The sequence below is a fragment of the Hibiscus syriacus genome, unplaced genomic scaffold (genome assembly GCF_006381635.1).
Source record: "Hibiscus syriacus cultivar Baekdansim isolate YM2019G1 unplaced genomic scaffold, ASM638163v2 tig00002880_pilon, whole genome shotgun sequence".
Lineage (NCBI taxonomy): Eukaryota > Viridiplantae > Streptophyta > Magnoliopsida > Malvales > Malvaceae > Hibiscus > Hibiscus syriacus.
In genome coordinates, this window is record NW_024061952.1 from 64,344 (window position 1) to 87,951 (window position 23,608).

General features: G+C 35.9%; 3 protein-coding genes across 4 annotated transcripts; 1 reads left to right on the top strand and 2 right to left on the bottom strand.

Moving 5' to 3' along the window:
• The first annotated feature begins 240 nt into the window (after positions 1-240).
• LOC120161323 (stellacyanin-like) lies at positions 241-889 on the top strand. The gene is made up of 2 exons (XM_039171601.1): positions 241-459; positions 546-889. Exons 1-2 carry the CDS (start codon positions 249-251, stop codon positions 857-859), a joined length of 525 nt encoding a protein of 174 aa, XP_039027532.1. The 5' UTR covers positions 241-248; the 3' UTR covers positions 860-889.
• Positions 890-4,488: 3,599 nt separating this feature from the next.
• On the bottom strand, positions 4,489-6,256 carry LOC120161041. The gene is made up of 5 exons (XM_039171348.1): positions 5,894-6,256; positions 5,682-5,796; positions 5,479-5,593; positions 4,866-5,296; positions 4,489-4,824 (listed from the first exon to the last, which is right to left on the bottom strand). Exons 1-5 carry the CDS (start codon positions 5,992-5,994, stop codon positions 4,489-4,491), a joined length of 1,098 nt encoding a protein of 365 aa, XP_039027279.1. The 5' UTR covers positions 5,995-6,256.
• Positions 6,257-9,324: 3,068 nt separating this feature from the next.
• Positions 9,325-23,200, bottom strand: LOC120161517 (topless-related protein 4-like). 2 transcript variants are annotated; one of them, XM_039171744.1, is made up of 26 exons: positions 23,075-23,200; positions 22,799-22,888; positions 22,495-22,674; positions 22,251-22,364; positions 21,986-22,144; positions 21,714-21,891; positions 21,510-21,633; positions 21,093-21,208; positions 20,299-20,467; positions 20,057-20,166; positions 19,891-19,960; positions 19,735-19,808; positions 19,534-19,629; positions 19,364-19,459; positions 18,471-18,598; positions 18,117-18,351; positions 17,868-18,032; positions 17,689-17,781; positions 17,403-17,549; positions 16,894-17,004; positions 16,562-16,741; positions 16,166-16,294; positions 10,952-11,047; positions 10,423-10,611; positions 9,993-10,159; positions 9,325-9,874 (listed from the first exon to the last, which is right to left on the bottom strand). In XM_039171744.1, the coding sequence occupies exons 2-26, from the start codon at positions 22,876-22,878 to the stop codon at positions 9,676-9,678; spliced, it is 3,405 nt and encodes a 1,134-aa protein (XP_039027675.1). In that variant the 5' UTR covers positions 22,879-22,888; positions 23,075-23,200; the 3' UTR covers positions 9,325-9,675. The 2 variants fall into 2 exon arrangements, with proteins under 2 accessions (XP_039027675.1, XP_039027672.1); XM_039171741.1 differs by having other exon boundaries at positions 17,689-17,784.
• Positions 23,201-23,608: the final 408 nt, after the last annotated feature.

Genomic DNA, 23,608 nt, shown 5'->3' on the forward strand with positions numbered 1-23,608 from the left:
ATATTTAACTGTTAAATGTTAACGACAGTTAACCCGTGACGACTACATCTTAATTCAATAAAAATGAAAACCACCTTAAATTATGTTTTCGAAATCAACTAAAAAAGTGGACAATGTACAAAAATAATAATTATATATAATAAAAATTGCTATGGTTCTATAGTCGGTTGTCAAGGCCTCTACTGATTGACACATTATATACACAGCAGAAGACAAGACAGAGATTGTGGAAACAGAGAACGCAGCACATGCACAAAACCAGAAAGAAAATGGCTACGGAAATGAGGAGGGCAACAGTTATTTTAGTTTTGGCTTCAACCCTAATCCAGTTACAGAACACGTACGCCACAACAACTTATACTGTAGGAGATTCATTTGGATGGCAAATCCCAACCGCTAATCCCAATTTATACGGTGATTGGGCCAATAACAAAACCTTTGTCGTCGGCGACGTTCTTGGTGAGTTTCTTAATTTCCTCGAAAAAACAAAACCACAAGGTTTCGAAACACGGGTTCAGTTTAATTTCCGGCTGTTTTGTTTGCAGTGTTCAATTTCACTACAGGGCAACATGATGTTTGGGAGTTGACGGAACCTGGTTACGACGCATGCACCACGTCGGACACCATCTTAACCGTGAACAAAGGACCGGCAAGAATTACGCTCCCAAGTACCGGTGAGCATTACTTTATCTGCGCTTACCTTGGTCATTGCTCCGCCGGCCAAAAGCTCAAGGTCGACGTCCGAGATGGTGGCGGCGATACACCGGCCGGAGTTCTTAGTCCTCCCGGCGCAGCTTCGTCCCTTGTTGCCACCATGTCCCTTGTCTCTGTGTTCATCGCCTTTGCTTTGTTGTGCTAATTGTGTTGATCCCTTTTCATATTCCTTCAGTTACGACTTACAAGTGTGATCATGGAATAAAAACTTTGATTCAATCAATTCGATTATTTTCGTCATTAGTATTCATTATCAATAATAATTCAAAATTATGGTAAACATAATACGACTAAAAATTATTTATTTATTAATCAACATGTTAGTTTAATGAGTAAGTAATTTGATATCGTTTAACTATAATTTCAAGTTCGAGTTATTGTATATATAAAAAAATCTTACTAAAAACTCATCCATCAAAATTAGGTGTACAATCCAGGTCGTCTTAAGTTAATCAGGATAAAACCTTGAAATCGGAAGAGAAAAATATTTTAAAGATAATATTGTTAGAAAAAATAGAAGAAGTAAAAAAAAATTAAATATGATATCAGCATTTAAAAATATATTAATTTTTTAAGTTGATGAGATTAGACAGAATGCTAATTATTTTCGAAGTGATATTGATTTTATTTTTAATATTTTTATATAAAATTTATAAACAAATTTTCCTTAATCTTTTTAGGGCAAAGTACATAAATGGTATCATGACCATAAGATATTGCTTTATTAAGTCTCTGGTTATAAAAAGTTACAAAATAGTCATTCGACTATTGGGAGTTGCTTTATTGACTCCCTTGACTATTAAATGTTACAAAATGATCACTGACTGTTAATTATGTTTCAAACTTGTCATTTTCCTTTAAAAATTTGACGATAACCTGAGTTGTACGTTAATCCGGTGACTAAGATATGATAAAATATGATCACATTATCTCAAACGACTATCATATCCCCTGTTAGCATGTTAATGTCAACTTATTGTTAATTTCTTAACGAAAAATGACGAGTTTGGAATATAATGAATAGTCAAGTGATCATTTTGTAACTTTTAATAATCGATGGACTCAACAAAGCAGCTCCCTACAGTCGAGGGGTCATTTTGTAACTTTTAACAGTCAAGGAATTCAATAAAGTAGTATCCTATAGTCGGGGATCATTTGTGTGTTTTTTTTATTATCAATTAACACTCCATTCATAAAAGCATTCATAGAAAATCGTCCCTGGTCTAATCTTTCTTGAATTCAAAAAGCACAGTTATTGCTACGCATGTACTAGAGATGCCCCAAGCTCATTTTTACCTGCTAAAGGTCCCATTCCCACTACCTCCCATTACTGACTTTAGGTTTGTTTATTTGAAAAGGTGCAGACTTTTGATGATATTCAGACTAGTTTAGCATTGATGGTTACAGTGGCAACCGGTCTTCAGATGAAAAGTTGACTAGTTATGATGAGGACCGGTTGTAATCAACTCGTGGTTTGACTCTCTTTTTATTTTAGAAAATAAATGCTCTCCAACGGAGTCGTCAAGTTATCATAACCGGTCCTGTCGTTAATCGGTTTTTCCTTCGAAGGGCCGATTGTGACAATTACAAAATCAGTTCATCTTTTATTCTTGTATTTGTCTCTAGCACCTTCATCCATTAACAAAGTGAGGATGCCACTTAATTACATAATTTGAATTAGGTAATTACTTTTTTGAACATTGGTTATGAAGATATCTTAAAACAATTACAAAATAAAACGTTAGAAATTTATCTTAATAAAAAAATTCAAATATTTAAAGTAAAAAGAAAAACATAACATTGTCCTTTCTACTTTGTGTATTCAAAAAAAGAAAAAAGATTTATGGTTATTTTTTGGATAACAATCTTCAATATTCTAACATGAATTTTCTCTTAAATATATTTTATTATTGTATCCACCACTTGTAGATTTAATTATTTTAAATGTAATAATTATAACAAAAAAATTAACCAATGAAAACGTAGTTTCGAGTGTGATTGAGAGCTGATGTATCCTAATCCGATAAAGAGAAGTGCAATGGGACCAAGACCAACCCGGCAAACAGATTTTATCCATTGCGTGGCTTGACCCTTCGGCATTCCTTCCCATACAATTGGCGGCTTGTGGCTGGGGAATGCCTGCCTATGGACAAATTCTAAATTACTCCTTAAAACTTTAAAATAGTTCGATTGAAGAACCGCTTTGGACCAATTTACAATTTAACTCATAATTTAGGGACATTTGATGTATTTAACCCATGAAATAAAAATAAAAAAAGTGGCAGAACCTGTGGTTGGAAATGTGAAGAAGCTCCACTTTATTCTCCCTAACATTCAACTGATATTACTGTGGTAATAACACAAGGTGAAGGTGAAAAAAAAAAGAACAGATATTATCCACATAACAGGGAGGCAGTCTTTTTCAGAAGATTGGGGAGAGAAAGAGATGTCTTATCAACCACATCTTTAAAGCTTGGTGGAGTCTGTCACCCCACCACACACCGCATGGGAATGTGTTCAGCCTTTGTACTCTACATTCTCTCTTTTAAGTGGAATCTCCCTCAATTTTAAAACCCTACAAAGCTCCAAAATGGGGAAATAGTGAGAAAAGGCCAACATGTCTTATCTTAGACATGATCAAAGTGAACCACCAAATGTGATTCCTGGTTCAAATGGGTGAAAAGGGAGAGCTCAACACTAGCATTTGCCTTGTTCAAAAAAATCAGAACGCATAATGGTGTAATCCTCAAAGCAAACCACTCGTCTTTCTGCATAGGTAATAATAAGCTAGATCTGTTGATCACAGAGGCTAATGCATGAAAGTTATTTCTACAAAATAACTAATAAACTCTGCAACCAAAGATTCCTTCTAGCGTGCATCTGAAAAACCTATTAAGTTGAATGTTAAACGAGAAGAGCGTCTAATTACTCGTCTCATCATCAAACCACAAAGACATGCTTGTGACCCTTGCTCCAAACCGTGCTCCTTTCTTCCCGCAAACTATCTCCAGTTCTTAGAACACTCGGACTCGGGCGCTTTCTGCCATCCTGATCCCCAAAGCAAGTGACTTAGCAAGCAGCGAATTGCACTAGAAAGTAGGGCTCAACCTAACCTAATGCCAATAAGTAAAAAGTGCCCTCCCATGGTTACCTTGAGAAGCTAGCATTCAATTCAACAAGACGTTCTTGTACAAACATGCTAAAATCAACCCGTGCCCGTTAAGGTGACAAGGAACATAAAGTCTGAAAAGTTGGATTTATGATTCATGATCAACACTTCATTATATGAGAACTTGGGTATATATTTCTCTCCATTTCATAGTTTCAAATAGCTAATAATTTGTCTAAAATACGTATAACTCTTTTCCTATTTCATTTGTTTCCTGACCTTTGTGCATGTAGAAACCTATAAATCGTTCCACATACGTAGAGAAGGTAAATGTTACTTATATTGTTCTCAGCTGATAAAAAATATTTATTAAAATGTTCGAGCAATTAGATGTGTCATGAGAATTAGATCATCCAACTATTAGATATCAATCATGCTAAAAAAAATTATTTACAGTTCACTCTCTGCTGCACTCCAAAAATGCAACTCATGGTAAGCATTTAAATTTTACAAGCTCTCAAAAGCCACTAATTTTTAAGGACAAACTACAATTAAAACTATCATCTACAAACCTGGTCCATTTCTTCTATTATTAGTCGACGACCCTGGTAGCCTGCAAAATTATTCATCTTCTGAGCTGCCTCCAAATGTTGCCTTACGTTCTCTCACTGTGCCCCAAAATTGTTATCTTCATTTTCCATGAAGCACTTTCTTGAAGATGAAACAAAATGGTCATTAACAGTCCTCTCTGGGAAAAAACGGAACTCTTTACTCGTTTGTTGAAAAGCATCATTAAGTTTGCTCCCGCCTTGAGCGCAGCTTGGACCGACGTCTTTGGCTTCACAAATATAATTCTTTCCTACTTGCATACAAGGGTCAGAAAATAGACCCAGCCGCAAGGACAAATCACATTCTTTTGCAAATGACTTATTGTGGGTGTGCCCGACATCTTGCTGTCCAATTCTCTTACCACCAACATCGGCATCAGAAGAAAAAAAAATCTGCAAGGAACCCCTTTCAGCTGGCTCTAAAACAGATGTACCATAGGTCTCCCAACAATTATCATATCAGGCACTATATTTTCCTGAACAGGGGAACCTGTATGGAGTTCTACATTTTGATAGTGAACTCCATAGTACAGGGGGTAAGCTTGACCCAAGTTTGGTGGGGTGTTGGTTTCTTTCCTCATCAGTTGGCCACTGCCAGATGGACCATTTTCAGACAGAAATGGATAACCATGAAGGTTAGTTTGCGAAACCGAAACATTTGAATTCACTTTGGTTGCTATTCTTGCAAATTGACTGCCTGGCTGAACTGGCGATAACTGAGGACACCATTCCTCACTGCCTTTATCCAAAATCCTAGGCACTGCAGGGACAGGTTCGGGTGCTCTTGGAGTAAGATAAGTCCTAGGATGACAGTGTCGTTGGCTCCTTGAAGCTCTCACCGGATAGCACCCCAGATTAAGGGCAGCTAAAACAACATATGTACTACAATCTTTCAGTCCAAATTGTTCTTGAAAATGGTTTCAATTTGAAAAGTTCATAAAGTTGCAGCTAAATGCATGATCAAAACGAGACAACCCGATAAATAATAATAAACTCAAATCCAAAAATGAGTAGAACATGTAAAATCTAAAAAAAATTCGCTAGCACCTTCAACACAAGGTGGCAAAAGCTCCCCTGTTTCAGTGCTCTCATCTCGACGGATAATCGTGTTGACGGCATCATTAACACGGTCCCATAGGGTTTCCGGGTTCGTGTATTCAGCCTAAAAATAACGTTAAGAGAAGAGCAAAATTAAGCTGAAAAGTGAATAAAGAACAAAACGATCCACAAAACTGAAAGGAGAAAAGAACCTCAGAATTGGCTTTGGAATACATAATCTCCTCAGCTTTGAAGATGACAGTTAATATTTTATCTTGCCATTCCTTGTTCTTCTTAGTAGCCGTGCAATGAGTTTCCATAGCTAGCCTAAAATCAAACACATGGCATGCATGGAATTAAACCCCCTCCCCAAAAACCACTAAATAATGCTGCTTAAAGTGTAACGAAATTAAAGACCCAGAACCTCAAAATCTGTTGAATGATGGAACCTCTCATGGGTTGGTGTCTTTCGCTATGCCAAGCTCTTCTTACACACTCGTAAGGTCTAGGGCCTGGCCTTGGCATCTTTGATCTCTCTTCTTCAATGGCAAAAGAAAAATCTAGTCGGGCAAAACAAGAGAGACAGCGAGAGAAGGGGAGGAAAGAGTAGGTACTTGGAGGCTTACACAGAAGAAAGTATTAAAAGATGGCAAGGAAGAGAGCAGTGTTTTTACACGGGGGTTGATGGAAAAGATTAGTCAATCCCTTGATGATGGGTTTTGGACTTTCTTCTTCCCCAGTCTGCAACCGATGGAGAGGAAGAGAAAGAGAGGGATCAGAGGTGGAGGAGTTAAGGTTTGGTTTCTTTTGGGAAGGGAGCAGTACAAGGAGAGTGAAAGAAATGGTTCGTGCCTTTGTCTTGGGCCCCAATAATTTAACAGAGTTTACCATTGTTTACACACTTAACTGCCAGCTTTTTGGGGTCATTCTATGCTATAATAAATTCAAAAGCTTCGGGGCTGGGAATCAAAAATAAAAATGCGGGAAATCGCCATTAAAATCTCCCCCGGCCCCAACACCACCGTCGGTCGTTTTGTATGAATAATCATATTTGGTTTAAGACTATATTTATTTATATAGTACTTTTTACATTAATTTAATTCTTAAAATTATTTAATTATATTATTTTATATCTTATTCTTAAATTAAAACTCTAAAATATAAATTATATGTTAGAGTTCATGATTTAGGGTTTATGACTTGGAGATTATGGGATCGTGGTTTAAGGTTTTAAGTTAGAGATAAGACACAAAATAATACAATTGAGTAAATTTGCAGGTTAAATTGATGTAGAAATACTATAGAGATGAAAGTGATAAATTAAGTATACTACAAGAGCAAGGACCCTTTTTACCATTATATTTTATCTTTTTTATTTTTATGATTAATTATAATTTGACATTTTGAACTTCTTGAACTAAAATTATGATTCTATTCCTATGACCAACAATCATTTTCTTCTCAAATTAAAAGTAGTGAATCATTTATGATCCACGAATTAAATATATATTGTGAATAACTATATAGTCTAATATTGAATAAATGAGAGAGAGAGAGAGAAGGATTTGGACCTTTGTGGTAGTGAATAAAAAAAAAAAAAAAGAGGAGTGTTGCAAGTCGATATTAACATGTCCCTATCAATTGCCTTTGCCCCATCATCACCCCACCTATGGCCATTACACCTCCCACCCCCCCGGGGGCCCCCACCCCCCAAGCCTCTCTCTCAGCAATTGCCGCATCGTTTTCCCTGCATGCCCACCCACTAAAGTTGTAATCCCTGTCCTCCCCTTTAATATTTCGTTAATAGGGACCTCATCCCAAAATTGACACTTTTGGATTTATCACATCACTTGAAACCAAAATTATCATTTGATCTTAAACTTTAACCCTCAATGTTCCATCAAATCACAAGGGGAAAAAATAATTACAACATTACATTCAACTGATGTGAAGGACATGTCTTGTTGGGTCAACGAGAAGTAAAACACTGAATCAAAAGCACAAGGGTAAAACATTCTGCATTAATATGTGAGATCGAACCAACATATTGGCTTTTATCATGTCCCTGACAGTTTGGTATCCCCACCACATAGTGGCAGTTATGTCCACTTACCACTATTTGGACATTTTCTGTGCAAAGTTGGCCACCCTTTTCTCTATTTTTGGCACAAACTCTCTTTTATTTTTATGCATAAGCTCCATCAACCCAAATACAAACTTGACTCCCGACAAGGGAGCCCGGTAGGGTCAACATGGAAGATATGGAAAGTTTATTCAAACAGTGGTCGTCGGTTCATTAGATTTTATTTGATTCGAATCGATTTCGATTTAAATATCATTTAATATATTAAATTAAATTAAATATTTTATTCATAAATTTTAGATTTGATAAATGGATTAATTGATCGAGCTAACGAATCAATAGATTAAATCAACTAAAATAAAAATATGTCGTTAAATAATTTAGCCTACTCTTACAATATTATAAAATACTATTTATATCGTTATTTAAAGAATCAGATATTGCTTTTTAAATATTTTTTTTGTTTTTGAATAGTTAATATTTTATTATTGAATAAAGATTAATTTACTAATAAATGAAAGTTTTGAACGGAACCAAATCCATAAAAATCATGTTCAAAATGTGGGCGGTAGGAACTAAACCTAACATCCGTCTGAATGTTAAACTGCTACATTAATGTTATTATTTAATTAGTGATATAAATAAAGCTTAATTATAAAATAAATGCTCAAACTATAGTGTTTTTTTATAAATTTATGTCTAAATTATTTTTTAATGATCATAATATTACGTTACAAACGTTATCACTTTATGTGTCCGGGTCATCAACGATGTTAATTTCTTTCATTAAATAACACCGGTCACATTCTACTAAATTTTAAAAAAATATCTAAGATTAAAAAATAATTATATTTAAAAGCACAAAAAAATGAAATAACTCAAAACTTTAAAATCTTTCATTTCAACCCCTACACCCACACGACCCCTATAAATTTGTGACTGATTTAATACAAATTGATGTTTTATCCAACACCCAATCGACGACATGAATAGAATAATAGTAGGGATTATGTCGACGGTAGTGGTCATAGTCGAAAAGGATGAGTTAAAATTTAAAATTATAGAATTTTAAGAGAATTTAAGATTTTCACATATATAATAATATTTTTAAAAAATAAATTTTAAAATTATCATATTATAAAACATGTTACTTAAGTTGACGGTCTACACACCTAATATGATACAATTTATAACGTTAAGCACTAAGATCACTCAAAAAATAATTTGAACACTAATTTACAAAATAAAGGCTATAGTTTAAAAACTTATTTTACAATTAAACCTAAAAATAATGACAAAATATAATATATATTGGTGGACAAATGAACTCAAATTAATATGGTTTTGAGTGCGGACTGACTAAAGGTAATTTGATTTGACTTGTTGTAAGCAATGGAAACAACTTCCCTCTCATATCATTTACAGTCGAATATCAATATCAACTTAACTTTATTCTCAGGGAATGAAGGGTTCTCCTTATTACAACACGATATATGAAAAAAAAAATCAATATTTATTTTTCAAAAAAATGTACATAAAATTTATATTATATTATATTATGTACATAAAAAGAAGTGTTATTTTTATTAAAAATATAAATTTAAATAATCATGTTTATAATATATATATTATCAATAATTAAAAAAATTCTAAATAGATATTATTAAAAATATTTTGTTTTATCGGATATGAACTTCCGAGAGAATAATCTCTTAATACATTCATAAAAAAAGGTGATTTTAGAACCAAAAACAAAGAAAAAAGATTTGTGGTCAACTAAAAAAAATGAGATTAAATAATTAATAGTTTCCTTTAAAGGTTCCTAGTTATAATCAACCAACAGAAATTTTGTCTCTGGTTTCCTTCCTTTCAAATGTCTATAGTCAGACCCACCTTCTCTAAGGCAACAACTCCTACATTTACACCAAAATCCTTAATAATGGAATCAATCAAACACTATATGCTGCAAAAAAAGGATGGATGGCATGCCATTTATGTATCAACCTATTGTAATTTTGTGCAGCTTCCCCTTAATTCTACTTTTAAAATGGGACCACCAAGGAAAAAGATTCAAATGCATGCAAGAGATGTATCCTTTCTAAGGATACCTGCACATGGACCGGTCACCGCTGAGGCGGTTCTGAACCGGTTGCGCCTGAAGTGGTACTTGGTCCAGCGCCATTTTCAGCTGGAGGAGCGGTGCCCCATTTTCCTTCGGACTCCGAAGGCTCGACGATTTGGACTCCACCATCTGTAAGTCCCAATGCAAATTGATTTGGGTCGGATGGATGTGCCGCGATGACGAGAGGATAAACTCTCAAACTGTTCAAGGTTGCAGTGTTAGAAAAACTAGCCACAAATATTGGATGGCGTTGAGAACCGATTTTAGCAATGCAATCAATTTGTGTTTATGACTTTTAATGAGAGAAGAGAAGGGTACCTTGGATTGGGAGGTAAATATGCAGCAGAACTAATTCGACATCTCAATCTGAGCGTTGAAGCGGTAAGAACACCAACACTTCCATCTTCGAAGCTCACATATATCATTTGGCTGTCACAGGAGTATGTTGCATGCGTGATGGGACCGCTTGCTTCTCTAGGGACCCACTGTTTGAGAAAATTATTCCAAAACAACCTTAGAACAAATCCCAAACAACATATGTTCTATTGACAAATAGCAATATACGGTTGGAAAGGAATTTCTAAAAGGACAAATATGGCAATGCCAGCACACTCCTTAGACCTACCACATGCACGTGGTGCTTCAAATATTGCTATCTGTGTTTCATGAAGTGCTATTGATTTAAACATAAATTTTAAGCGGTAATAATCTAGAAAATATAAATTATATGGAAAGTAAGCTTGGACACCTGCTTTAGGCATTCTAGTTTTGGTGCTTCAAATATTGCTATCTGTGTTTCATGAACCGCCAGCAAATGTATCTGATCCAGGTGAAACTGAACACGAGTCTCAGCATGAGGAGATGCTGCCCGACCATTAGGTATTTGCAAGAACTTACTAGTTTGCTTCTCCCATCCATCTGTGCTCCATACACAGAGCTGTAGAATAAAATAGATGTGGAATGATTAGCACACGTAAATGGAAAGTTAACAAGTGCTAAAAATCATTTTATAGGACATGAACATACGTCAAGTCCTAAGAAATTATGTGTAGTGTTTAATATGATAACAGACCATCAAACCATGTAGGAACGACCTCATATAAGCATAATGAATTAATATGCTTTCACAAGCATGAATTCAAGAGAATCATTTCCTATTCATACGGTCCATAACAAGATTAACTCGAAATAAGCCAATGACTTTGAAATTCAAAGTGGGTTGTTAAACTGCTTAGGATACAAGAAGCAAATGTGGAAAAGAGACTGAAATTTTGTACCTGACTGTCAGCTCCAGAAGATACAAGCACGTTCAGAGTATGAGAGAAAGCAAGACCTGTTATTCTTTTCTGATGACCTTTTAACTTTGTCTTCACCTGTTAAAATAAAGCACATAGGTTTGTGAAAATAATGTTAAGTGTACTAAGAAGTGGAAGCTGGGATTTCCTGTTTCTAAATGTTTGTCTTTAAGAAGTGTTCTCGATGGTAGGAGAGGTAAATCTTGTTATGCAAGGGTATACAGAAGAACAAGGAATAGACGTATATGGCAGTGCTCGGGTTTGAAAGATGATGTCACTTGCGCAGAGGGTATTCTGATTAAGAAACAGAATGCCGCTGAGCTCACTATTTATCAGAAACTATCTCCAATTTTCAGTGGAGGTGAACAGGACAAGGACATCTTCTGTTCTGCCAATTTACAGGACTCATCTTCGGCTCCTTTAATCCGTAGTCAATTATCAGAAAGTGCGGCAGTAGCTTCTTCTTCCACTTCAGGGTCAAGTAAAGAATTTAGAAGGAAGAAAAGATACTTAATCTCTGAAGCCATGGACAGGGTTAATATCTATACAGCTTCTTCATTCACGTTTTCGAAGTTGTTGGAGGAAGCGTTAGCTACTTGGCAAGTTTGTCAAATGTTAGGCATTTCTTTTAACGAAGAGAAGGAGGTTTTCATTGAAAAAATTTTAAGTCTGGAACAACATTCAGAGGTAGTAAGGGAGTCTTGACTGGTGGTCAGAATGTGCTGTCTGCAGTTTTGGTATTTTGTTGTTTGGGTGTTAATTATCTCTAATGAATAATCTAAGTATTTTAACGTGGAACATAAGGGGCCTTGGAAGAAGAGAAAAATCTGTAGCAGTTGCAAGGCAAGTAAGGAAGTTGAAACCAGTTTTTCTATTCATTCAAGAATCAAAGTTGGATCTAGTACATGTGTCGATTATTAGGAGGATAGGGGGTAATTTGCTAAAGGGAGTCTTGGTGTCTCCACTCAACATCGGGGGTTGATTACCATGTGGAATGAAAGTGTGGTTCAAGTCTTTCACCAGCATGCTCACAGTAGGTTTTTGGCAGTTATGGGGAAATTGTTGAATGGGCAAATGGAGTTTGATTTTATAAATGTGTGTGGGCCTTCTATCGAATCAGAAAAGGAAGAGTTTTATGGGAAGCTGCTGCAATTTGTTATGTCTCAGAATTTACCAGTATGTATTGGGGGAGATTTCAATGCGTATATTGATACGGATGAAAAGCAAGGGAAATCACAAAATTGGAATTCAATCTATATCCTTAGATCCTTTGTGCAGCAAGCGAATCTCATTGATTTGCCTTTGTCAGGAGGTACATACATGTGGTGCAACAATAGAGAATCTTCAACTTGGGTGAGACTGGACCGGTTCCTAATTTGTGCCAGATTTCTTAACAGTTTTCCTAATGTTACACAAAGTCTTCTACCGAAATCAATTTCAGATCACAATCCAGTTTTGTTGGAGGATGTTTCTATTAGTTGGGGGCCTAAACCCTTTAGGTTCTTTAATTTTCTTTTAGAAGAACAAGGTTTTGATGAATTGGTTGAAGAATCACTGGCAGTAGAGAAAAAGAAGAATAGAGGGGGTATTTCCAGGTTGTTACAGGCTGCAAAAAATAAAATCAAAAACTGGCATGGTAGTTGTCACAGAGGACTGGGTGAATCCATCTCGTAGCTGGAATTTAAAATCAGTGCTTTGGACAGAAAATCTCAAGGTGGAATTTTGTCTTCAGGGGAGTGGAATCAGCTGATTGATTTTAAAAAAGAGTTACGGAGGCTGTTGAGAATCGAGGAGAGGATCTGGTTTCAGAAGTCTAGAACAAGATGGATTAAAGATGGAGATAGAAATACAAGGTTCTTTCACCTTACTGCATTGAGGAGAAACAGAATCAATTCCATTCATTCATTGAAGTATGAAGGGGGATTTATTTCAGATCCAGAACAGATAAAAGCAACTGTTTTCAATTTTTTTCAAGAATGCATATAATGACAAATCAACTCTGGAAGTCGCAGGCTTTAATTTTGATTTTAAACAATTGACAGCAGTTCAGAGAGAATGTCTCGAGGCAGAATTTTCGGAGTAAGAAGTTTGGCAAGCAATTGCTTCTTCTGAAAGTTCTAAAGCTCCTGGTCCAGATGGTTTTACCATGGGATTTTATAAGAAATTCTGGCTGAATCTGAAGGCCCAGATCATGGAGTTTTTTTCTGATTTTTACAAAGGAAAGGAATGGGTTCATGGGGTAAATCATGCATTTATTACCTTGATTCCTAAAAAAGGTAATCCGGAGTGTATTGAAGACTACAGACCTATCAGCCTTGTAGGCAGTCTATATAAGATTCTTTCAAAAGTTCTGTCTAAGAGACTTTCATTATGTGTTAATGATATTGTAAGCCCAACTCAGTTTGCTTTTATTCTGGGGAGACAATTGTTGGATTGTGCTTGTATAGCAAATGAAGGCATTGATTTTTGGAGGAAACAAGGGCTTAGAGTTGTTGTTTTCAAAGTCAATTTTAGCAGAGCATATGACACAGTTGACTGGCAGATTCTTCTAAGGCTTTTGAAAGTCATGGGCTTCGGTGAAAGGTGGTGTTCTTGGATTTCACAGTGTATTTCCACTGCCTCAATCTCGGCTTTAGTCAATGGGTCGCCTACAGAGGAGTTCCCAATAGCTAAAGGCTTGAGACAAGGATGTAGCCTTTCTCCTCTTTTGTTTAACGTGGTTGGTGAACTACTTCACATGATGTCATCCAAAGCTGTGGAAATTGGCCTATTTCAAGGGTTTGCGTTTGGCAAAAACCAAAATAGTTTCACTTTGTCTCATCTTCAGTTCGCAGATGACCTTATTATTTTCTGTGGAGCTTCCATTACTCAGATAAAGAATGTGAGACGAGTTCTGAGGATTTATAGCTTAATGACGGGACTTCATCTTAATTTAGCTAAAAGCAAACTTTTTGGCATTAATGTGGAGGATGATATCATGGAAGATTGGGCTTCGTCTATTGGATGCTCTATAGGTTCATTTCCGACCGTATACTTGGGACTTCCGTTAGGGGCAAAAAGAAATTGTGGGACCGGTTTTTGATAATTTCCACAAGAAACTAGCGGGGTGGAAAGCCTCTTCCTTGTCATTGGCAGGTAGATTGGTGCTTATTAAGTCGGTTTTGTAATCTTTACCTGTCTTCTTTCTATCTTTTTTTCAAGATGCCTTCTACTATTTGCAAGAAGTTAAATTCTTTGATGGCGGCTTTTTTATGGGGTGATGGGGCCGAGAAGAAGAAAATGCATTGGGTAAGTTGGGATAAGATTTGCAATACTTCGAGTTGTGGAGGTTTGTGAGTTGCCGACTTGAAATATTCTAACCGAGCCTTGTTGGGAAAGTGGGTGTGGAAGTTTGCTAATGAGAAAAGTTCATTGTGGAAGCGTTTCATATGCACCAAACATGATGTTAGTTGTAATTCCATGGATATTATCAAGGTCCTCTCCCATAAGGACTCTTGGATTTGGAGGGGAATTGTTAATAACTTCACCAAAGATGATGTTGTTGGAGGTTGCCTTAGAGCCCATGCGAAGTTACAAGTAGGGAATGGCAAATCGATCTCATTTTGGAATGATACTTGGTTAGGGGATTTTCCTTTGAAAATGCTTTTCCCTAGGATTTTTGCTCTTTCTCCAATCCAAGGGGGCAAGGTTGCTGATTTTGGGAGCTTCGATTCGAATGGATGGGAGTGGAATATTAGAACGAGGAGGAATCTCTGTGATTGGGAGGTGGTTCAGTTGGTGGAGCTATTGGATAGACTCGAAAACATTACATTAACCGAATCTTTGGAGGATTGTTTGCTATGGGATGGAGTGGGGGAGGAGTTGTTTTCGGTTAAAGCTTGTAGGAAGTCTTTTTCCTATTCTAATGAAAATTCATTTTTATGGAACAAATATGTTTGGATGGGTTTAGTTCCTCCTAGAGTTGAGGCTTTCCTTTGGCAAGTATCCCATAAAAAATTATCGGTGAGAGTGGAGTTGAAGAAACGGGGGGTTCCCCTAGGTGATGATATTTTATGTCCTCTTTGCAATCTTTGTGAAGAATCTGTTCAACATCTTTTTATTTCTTGTCAAGTTTCGTGGGAACTGTGGAATAAAATTATCAGCTTTTGGAGTATTTCGTGTGTTTTACCCTCTGATCCTCCCTCCCTCCTCAGCTCTTGGACATATTTGAAGCTTTATTCTGCCATGTGGAAGTTCATTCCAACAGCAATCCTATGGTCTTTATGGAAATTTAGAAATGATATCATCTTTAATGGAGGTAAACTGGACAGATTCGCTTTGTTTTTCACGGTTCGGCTAAGGTTGGCGAAATGGTTCTTAGCAAAGTATCCCAAAAGCTCTATTCAGGTGGATTCGTTAATTGTTGATCCTTCATTGGCAGACACTTGCTCAGTTATAAAAGATTTGAACAGGCCGGTGGTTAGTTGGAGTCCTCCTCCAACTGACTTTTATAAAATGAATGTGGATGGAGCTGTTTGTATTGTTGGGAGAATTGCTGGAATTGGGGGTATTCTCAGAGACTGGAATCGGACAAAGCTGATTTCTTTTTCAGAAAATGTTGGACCTACTCCTATCATCGTAGCAGAGTTGAAAGCAATCAAGAAAGGAATAGATTTATTTGTTTCTTTAGAATGGGCACCGAAGGGAAGGTTAATTGTGGAATCTAATTGTAAACTAGCAGTGGAATGGTTGAAAGATTAAGCAACTGTCCCTACTTTTCTTTCTAATCTAGTTAAGGAGATAGCTTCTACAATGTCTGTGCACGAGATTATTATAGCTTCTACAATGTCTGTGCACGAGATTATTGTGAGGTGGATTCCGAGGTGCTGTAATTGAAAGGTTGATAAACTAGCAAAGGAGGGGATTGGGTGATGGGAATTGTTGTTTCAGCGAGTTGGGGCGTTCAGCAGTTATGATTTTTAGCAGTGTGTTTAAGTTTTATGTATCTTGTAGGACTGTTTTTAAGTCTTATGTAATTCATTTAAAATCAATAAAGTCTGGCACTCTTTTCCTCCTTCCACTAGTTGGTTCATACCATATGGTAAAGGACCTCTAAGAGGGAGGTTTTTTAATGAGGCCATCTATTCCTATCAAAAAAATAATAATTCCCACTTATTTATCAACAACCAACAAAGTTAAAATGTCAATTAAAAGGACCTCATCCACCCGAACATTGTAAATTTGGATCGATGAATCATCCATGCCTATGGCAATGATATTATTGTCCTGGGGATGAAATGCAAGAAATGTAGCTGCTGGTGGTGGGGGCATGAACGTTGTCATTGTCTGCATATTAAGAAAGCACAAAGAAAAATATGAAATTAAATTATGCAAACTAATGATCCTCACAAATAATAACCTTATTGTCAAGTCAGTTTCAACCTAAAATTCTAACTAATCAAATAATCTTCAGTATTTTAGTCCAAATTCCTTAAACTTCATGGCTATAGTATGAAAGCTTATACTTTAAATGGCCTACTTACATAAAATTCCAGAGCTTTCCTCAGAGGATAGTCATGTCAAAAGAATGAAACAAGTGGAGAAAGTACCAACCTTGAATGTCATCATATTGAAGAGCGATATTTTACCCCCTGATGCAGACATCACATAAGAATCATTCTTTGAAAGTGCAAAGCATGGAACAGCATCTTCAGGATTTGTATCACTTATATCATTAGTCATTAATATTCCACTTGAAGGCTGCCATAATTGGGGTGCTACACTAGTTGTGGCCTACAAAAGACAGGAGTTAGTTAATACCTAGCATAAAATAAGGACTTAGTTAATACCTAGCATAAAATAAGATTAAGAAAATAAAAACTAAAAATAGCATTAGGAAACAAAGCATGAGATCTAGCAAAGAGTTGTTAAAGAAATTAACACACCTTCGCAGTTATGTTGCGATCACTCCTCTGCCATTTCCAGAGCTTGTGGACAGCATTAGATGCTAATGCCAATATGGCAACCCCAGAATTTGTATATATTAGTCTAGAAACCTGAAGTCAAACACAAAAAATAAATGATTATCCCTTTTCTATGAATAAATAAATAAGTACATATTATCAACAAATATTCCTTAAAGTTCAAATCACTGACTGGCTAAAGACAAAAATAATCCCAGGGTATTTTAAGCATCCACATTATTAAATAGAGTATCACTTATGATGATTTATTAAATAGAGCTTCTCTTATGTTGATTATCATACTCATAGAGTATAATCGCAGCCGTGAATAATCCGAACCACAAATATTTCTATTGATATCTTAGGTCCCCAATTGTTAACATAACCTGAAAAATACATTAGCTGTTTACCACACAGCAGATGATAACATTTTCCATGAATAGCTTATCTTAGAAGGGACAGAAAAATCGACATTCAGGGACAATTTTTACCCTCATTGCTGTCAAACTATCAGGAAGCCTTAAGGTGCGGCACTGTGATGGTTCATTGATTTCTGTAAGTTTCCAGATCCTAGATTTTTCCACCGATTCATCTGTAATTCTGGGCTTTACATCAGCCAAACTTCGAGCATCATTATTCTGGAGAGAGAGAGAACAAAAAAGGTCAGATCATACATTTTTTTCATGCATAAATAATAATATGTTAGACAGATTATATTCAAAAGATAATTTAGATTTCTACCAAATGCAATAGGTATCATTATAAGAGGTAACTCACTGGTCCGACTATCGGAGCGACTGGTGCAGCCCGATCACCAACGGTCGTTCCGATGGTTGCATTGTTAGAACCAAATGGACCAATATTAGGTGCCTGTTACATAAATCAAGCACTTAGGAAACATATTCTTATAGAAGACATATAATGATCTGATAGTTGTACGTAAGTGTATATTTTACCTTTACTACAGCTGGAGGAGCAACTCTAGAAGCATCAAACGAACGGTTCTCCACTGTCCGTAGCAACCTAACCCCATCTGAATTTGCTAGAATTTTAACTCTATTATCATCAGTTGAAACAGCTAACAATGTTCCTTCCTTGTTAAATCTAATGCAAGGGGAAGGCTGCATTTTATTATAAAAGAGACAGTTAATAGGGATAGCAAGCATCAAACAGCCTAACATGAAATAAGGCATATGCTTATGTACCGGCAATCCACCATCAGCTGGTGTACTTGTTAATAGATTAAGATTGTCCATGTCCCAGAATTTGACAGTGAACTCATCACCAGCAGCCAAGAACCTATTCTTTGTCGTATCAAATTGAACAATTCCCACAGATCGCTTTCCAAGACCAAAATATGCCCGCTTGACAGCTCCTTCACTTTCATTCCATTCCACCAAGAATGATTCCCCTTCTTTGTTTGTCCCGCATGAGAACAACCTATAAGTGGTCAATATAGATTAAAAGATTAATAGTACTGTTAAAGAATAAAAATATAGGAAAAGAACAACCTCAAAAGAAGAAAGACCAGAATTGTAGAGTACAAATAAGATTTGAACCTTGTTCCATCAGCACTGTATGACATCGTTGTGGATGACTGACCAGGTGCATTATAGTCAACTCTTGAACCCATATTATCATACAACCATGCCTTTATTTTCCCATCGGTTGCTGTTGAGAAAATGAACTGAAAAAACAGAACAAAACCAAAGTGTTAATATAGCAGTAAAATAAACATGCAACTTACAGGATACCAATGATTAAAAAAGTATAATTTAAAAATAATAATAAATAAATAACATCACCAAAAGAAAAGGAACACAAATTCTTAAAGAAATAAAAAGAACCCAGAAGGGAGTTTATGGTTCTATAGTTGAAAGAAAGATTGCACTAAGTCCTAGACACATTGTTCCATACAAGCTCAATATCCCAAATTTTAAGATGATCTTGCCATGTCCTGTATTAATCTCCAGAGAAGATTTCTCTTAAATTATATTTTAACACTTCCATTTATTTAAATATGACTTAAGCAGAAATAAGTGACCGTCGAAGATAAAACTACTGAATTTACAAACATAAACAGCAGTTTTCATGATAGAACCCAAGCACGAAAATTTTCCACAAAGAAAGCTCCAGAACATTGTAAGACAATCCACTCTGAAATAAGAAATCAAAGAAAAGCTAAAAACAGACTTGATTAAACATAAATTTGTTGCCAATGGTTCTGTTTTGACATTAAATACATAATTATCTAATGCCATGGATTCCATCTGTTAAGATTCTGTGAATAAACCGGTTAAAACTTTTGAACTTAGTTTCCTAAATAAATTATTGGTTCTTTTCATAAACTAAGGGAAACGGTTCTTCTTCTTTTTTCCCTCGCTGATGAAATAGAAAAGAAATCTAAACAAAGGAACAAACAAGTATCAGTCTCCATGCTGTTGTTTGTTACCTGAATATTTTCCTTGTGATGAGGGCATATAGAATAGACAGGTGCTTCATGACCCTCAAAAGTATGCAGTTTAGCCCCAGAGACCGTATCCCAAACCTACAAGATAGGAGACTGTTAGAAAGTGATGTCAAATAGAAAAATAAAATAAAATAAAAGAGAGAACAAGCAACCTTAATAACCCTGTCATCGCCACAAGTGACAACACACAATTGTTTGTTTGGGTAGGAGAATGCAAGATCATTTACACTTCCAACATGAGCCTCAATCTAAAAAAAAAGAAAGATAATTTAGTGAATATAATTAGGCGAAAGCAAGGCAAAATATCAGCTTAAAACTAGATGAATCTAATCAAATCGACCAATCACACAAACCTCTAAGCGGTTACGCAGATCATCACCACCATGATAGGAGAATATGTGCACAAGATGCTTGGAGTATGCAACACCTGAAATCAGGAGAAAATGTCAAATCTAGTTTTCGATTTAGTAGACTATAAGAAGTCCAATTGTTATAGCTACAAAAATTACCAAAAAGAGCTCCATCAGGGCTCCACACCACGCGGTTGACTGATACTGTACAATCCTTTGCCAAAGATGCCTGTGAGAATCAGGAGGTTAACATCAATCCAATTTTAAGGACTGTATAACAAGTTCATGTTCAATAAATCTTGTTAGCGGTGAAACAAAGCAATACCTGCAGAGGCATTGAACATGATGAAAGGTCCCAGACCTTAAATGTTTTATGAGCTATCCTTTCACCACTACCAACTTCCCACACCATAATATCACCAATGTTTGTTCCCACTGAAATCATAAAACAAAATACAGAGAACACAATTAGAACACAACATGAAAGAGAAGTAAAAACCTACTCAATTCAGAGGAAATGAAGTCTGAGCAGGCATGAAAACTTTATATGCCGGTGTGTTGGCTCACCAAGAAGTAGAAATTGTTGCACTGGATGGAAATCCATGCTCTTGACAGAAGACCCCTGACTTAGAGTCATAACAACAGTCTTGGTCAAGTCATCAAGAGAGTAAGAACTCTGACTATGGGTCTGGCCGGCATATGGAACAGGCAAAATATTTACCGACAGATTATTGACCTGGTGAAGGAGTAGCTGATCAGATACCCTTCATTTATAAATATCATTTCAAAGAAAGCAAGAAGGATGATCAACGCTACAAGATGGAGCAGATCTCATGCTTCCCAGACTACCAGTCATACGACTAACAGCAGGGAAACCTTTAAGGTGATATACAAGATAACTCAAACTCACAAAAGTGTCAAAACTGCATATTTACCCTTTTTCTCTTTTCAAGTGATAAAGAGAAACCAAAGACAAGGACTCCATGACAGGCAAGTAAAGTGACTTAAGAATGGCACTCAAAGACCAAGGAAAGCAAATAAAATTTTCTGCTCTGCCTGACTGACACTGCTATAATACATTTCCCTCATTACCCATCATTTAGGTCACAAAGGGGAAGCAGAGAAGCCCTTGCTACTTATTAACAAATATTTTCAACCTAGTGATAAAATGGTCAATACAAGTCTAAATGACTCAATGAATTAATTAATACCCTCTAAATCTCAATAAATGAGCATCACCAGCATCTCAAAGCCATACTATTTGATGGATATGGGAACTAGATATATCCACATGTTACACAGAGGTCGTGAGATAAATCTATTTGTAAACAAGATCAAAGGGTGTTATTAGTGAGTGATACCTCCTCTGGCATTCCGAAGGGCCTTGATCTCTTCAAAACATGTTCAGAATCCGCTGACTGATAGTCCAGAGCAGGGTTATTGGTTGGAGGAGTTCTAGGACGTTTCAAGATTGCAGCTACCATGAGAAAGAAATATAGAAAGTGAGACAATATCCCATCAAGATATGCATTTAACTAAAAGAACAAGTCAGCCTCTCCTAAAATCTTCATGCTCCAGTGAATTTTAAGTGCTTTTTGGCATTATATCTTAGCAAAAAATATACCTTTACCTAATAGGTTTCATGTATCGTGTCCTGACAGAGGACATACATGCATTTCTAAATACAAATATAGCTTCACATCTATCCCCACAAAAATGAGATGCTTACTAAAGCAAAATCTCTTTGATCTCGATGGAAAGATTCTACAAATAACCACCTGCATTGTTAGGTGCAGCAAGTCCTAATGGTCCAGCAGAAGCCACAGGGTGTGGCACGGGAGTTGGGTTAGCCATCCATCCCGCAAGAGAGGTTGGAAGTGCAGGCGGTGTGGGCTGAAAGGGCTGCAAATACATGTATATCAAATCAAAGGAAATAATCACTCCAGAAACAGCTAAATTACTTATCACTTCTATTAACTTACACCATGAGCACCCAGTGGAGGAAAACTCCCTGCCTTTGGAACAGTACTCATTAAAGGATTAGTGACAGGGGATGGAGCTCGTGCACCATTTGGTTGTCCACAACTGTGGTCCACAAATAGGGTTTTGATGTCCGGATTAGACCTTGGATTCTTACAAAGTTGATGCTGCCAGTTCAAACTGCATTATAACGAAAATAAATAATTGTTAGGAAGCTCACAAAAGGAAGAACGGAAGGAATCAACTATAGAATCTACACAAAAGAATACGAGACCTCTGATTTATTAGTGTCCGCAATCTTGAATTCTTCAAGGTGGGAAACTGAAGCTTATCACGGAAAAGAGGGTTAGCCTCTATTAACTTCTTTAATTCAGCAAGCATTATACCCCTAGCAGATTTTGTGTCTCCATATTTTGATAGTTGCTCATTTTCTCTGTGTATTAACATTAGCCATAAAATCTCATGAACACATAACTAACGAAACCAAACTAATGCCACATTAGACTAGCATAAGCTGAGAAGTAATATTTAATTCATACCTGAAGTTGTCCAATGTCAATAGATGTGTAATTTCCTTAAAAAGTTCCTCGTTAAATGTAGAAAACACTTTAAGGTCCTTAACTAAAATCTCCACCGCTTTAGTACGATCCTTCCTGCATTTATTTTATGGAAATACAGATGGACATAGAATCATTCCTTTTATATGGCAACTAAATTAACTCCCAAATAGGAAAAACTAACTCATGAGACGTGGCAAAAATGAAGTTTAAGACAAGGGCTTACTTGTCTAGAGCTTCAAGGTACTTCTGTTTACGAATCTCAAAGAAAATTTTCATGGAATATCTATTATCATCAACTTTTGTAAACCCTGAAAGATATTTCTCTACTTCATCCCATTCTCCATTTGTCACCATTTCCTCGAAATATTTCAAATTGAAGAAAAACCCTGATTCTTGCTCCAATCTATTAACATATTAATCAACAAATACAAAATTATATATATATATATATATATATAAATGCATCAACACAATAATAAAATTAAATTGAAGTCAGGGAGAACAAAAGCCGAAAGATTAAAGCATGCCTGTGAACAGTGTCTTTAAATTTCTCCTCATCAAGGAATTGAAGTATGAGGAACACAAGTTCTCTGCTAAGCGAGGACATGATTGTAATTCTGTAAAAAGAAACCAACAAGACAATATAAATACAAAGAGATCTGAATTTCTCACAATCAATTATACTTCAAAATATAAACCCAAAAAACCCTAAAGAAATTACAGTCCCAGCTCGTAAAATTCAACAACTCAAGAATATTATCCAAACAAAATAAAAAGTTATAAAAATGAAAAATAAAAATTACCAGAATAATTGCACAGATCGAGAGAAATTTTTGGAGAAAGCGAAGAGAACGGCAGGTTGTTTCACTGCTTTCTCTTTTTTCTTCCCAAGAGTAGTTTCTCTCTCTCTCCGTTGCTGTCTCTGGTGAAGTATTTATACAGAATAGAGAAAGGGTTCGGATTTGAACGATGAAAAAGGAAAAATTAAACAAGCAAAAATTCAAATAAATAAATAAATTTAAATATGCCAGCACCCGACAAATTAGCTAAATACCGTAAAGGAGACGATATGAGATGAGAATTAGATCTAATGATATGAATGATAAGTTCATTGTCTGATAAGTTATTGTACTTATAGCGGTGTTATTTATTACGCTGGATTAGTGCCCAGTGCATGATTACTAAACTTAGATTTTGTACTCAAATAGTTTTTTAAGTAACATTTTTACGTTATTACTAGAACCAGTCCCTGCATTCAAATTAAATAATTATTTTTTCTATATTTAAATTTTAATTTATTATTATATTTTATCAATTATATCAACTAAATATGGATA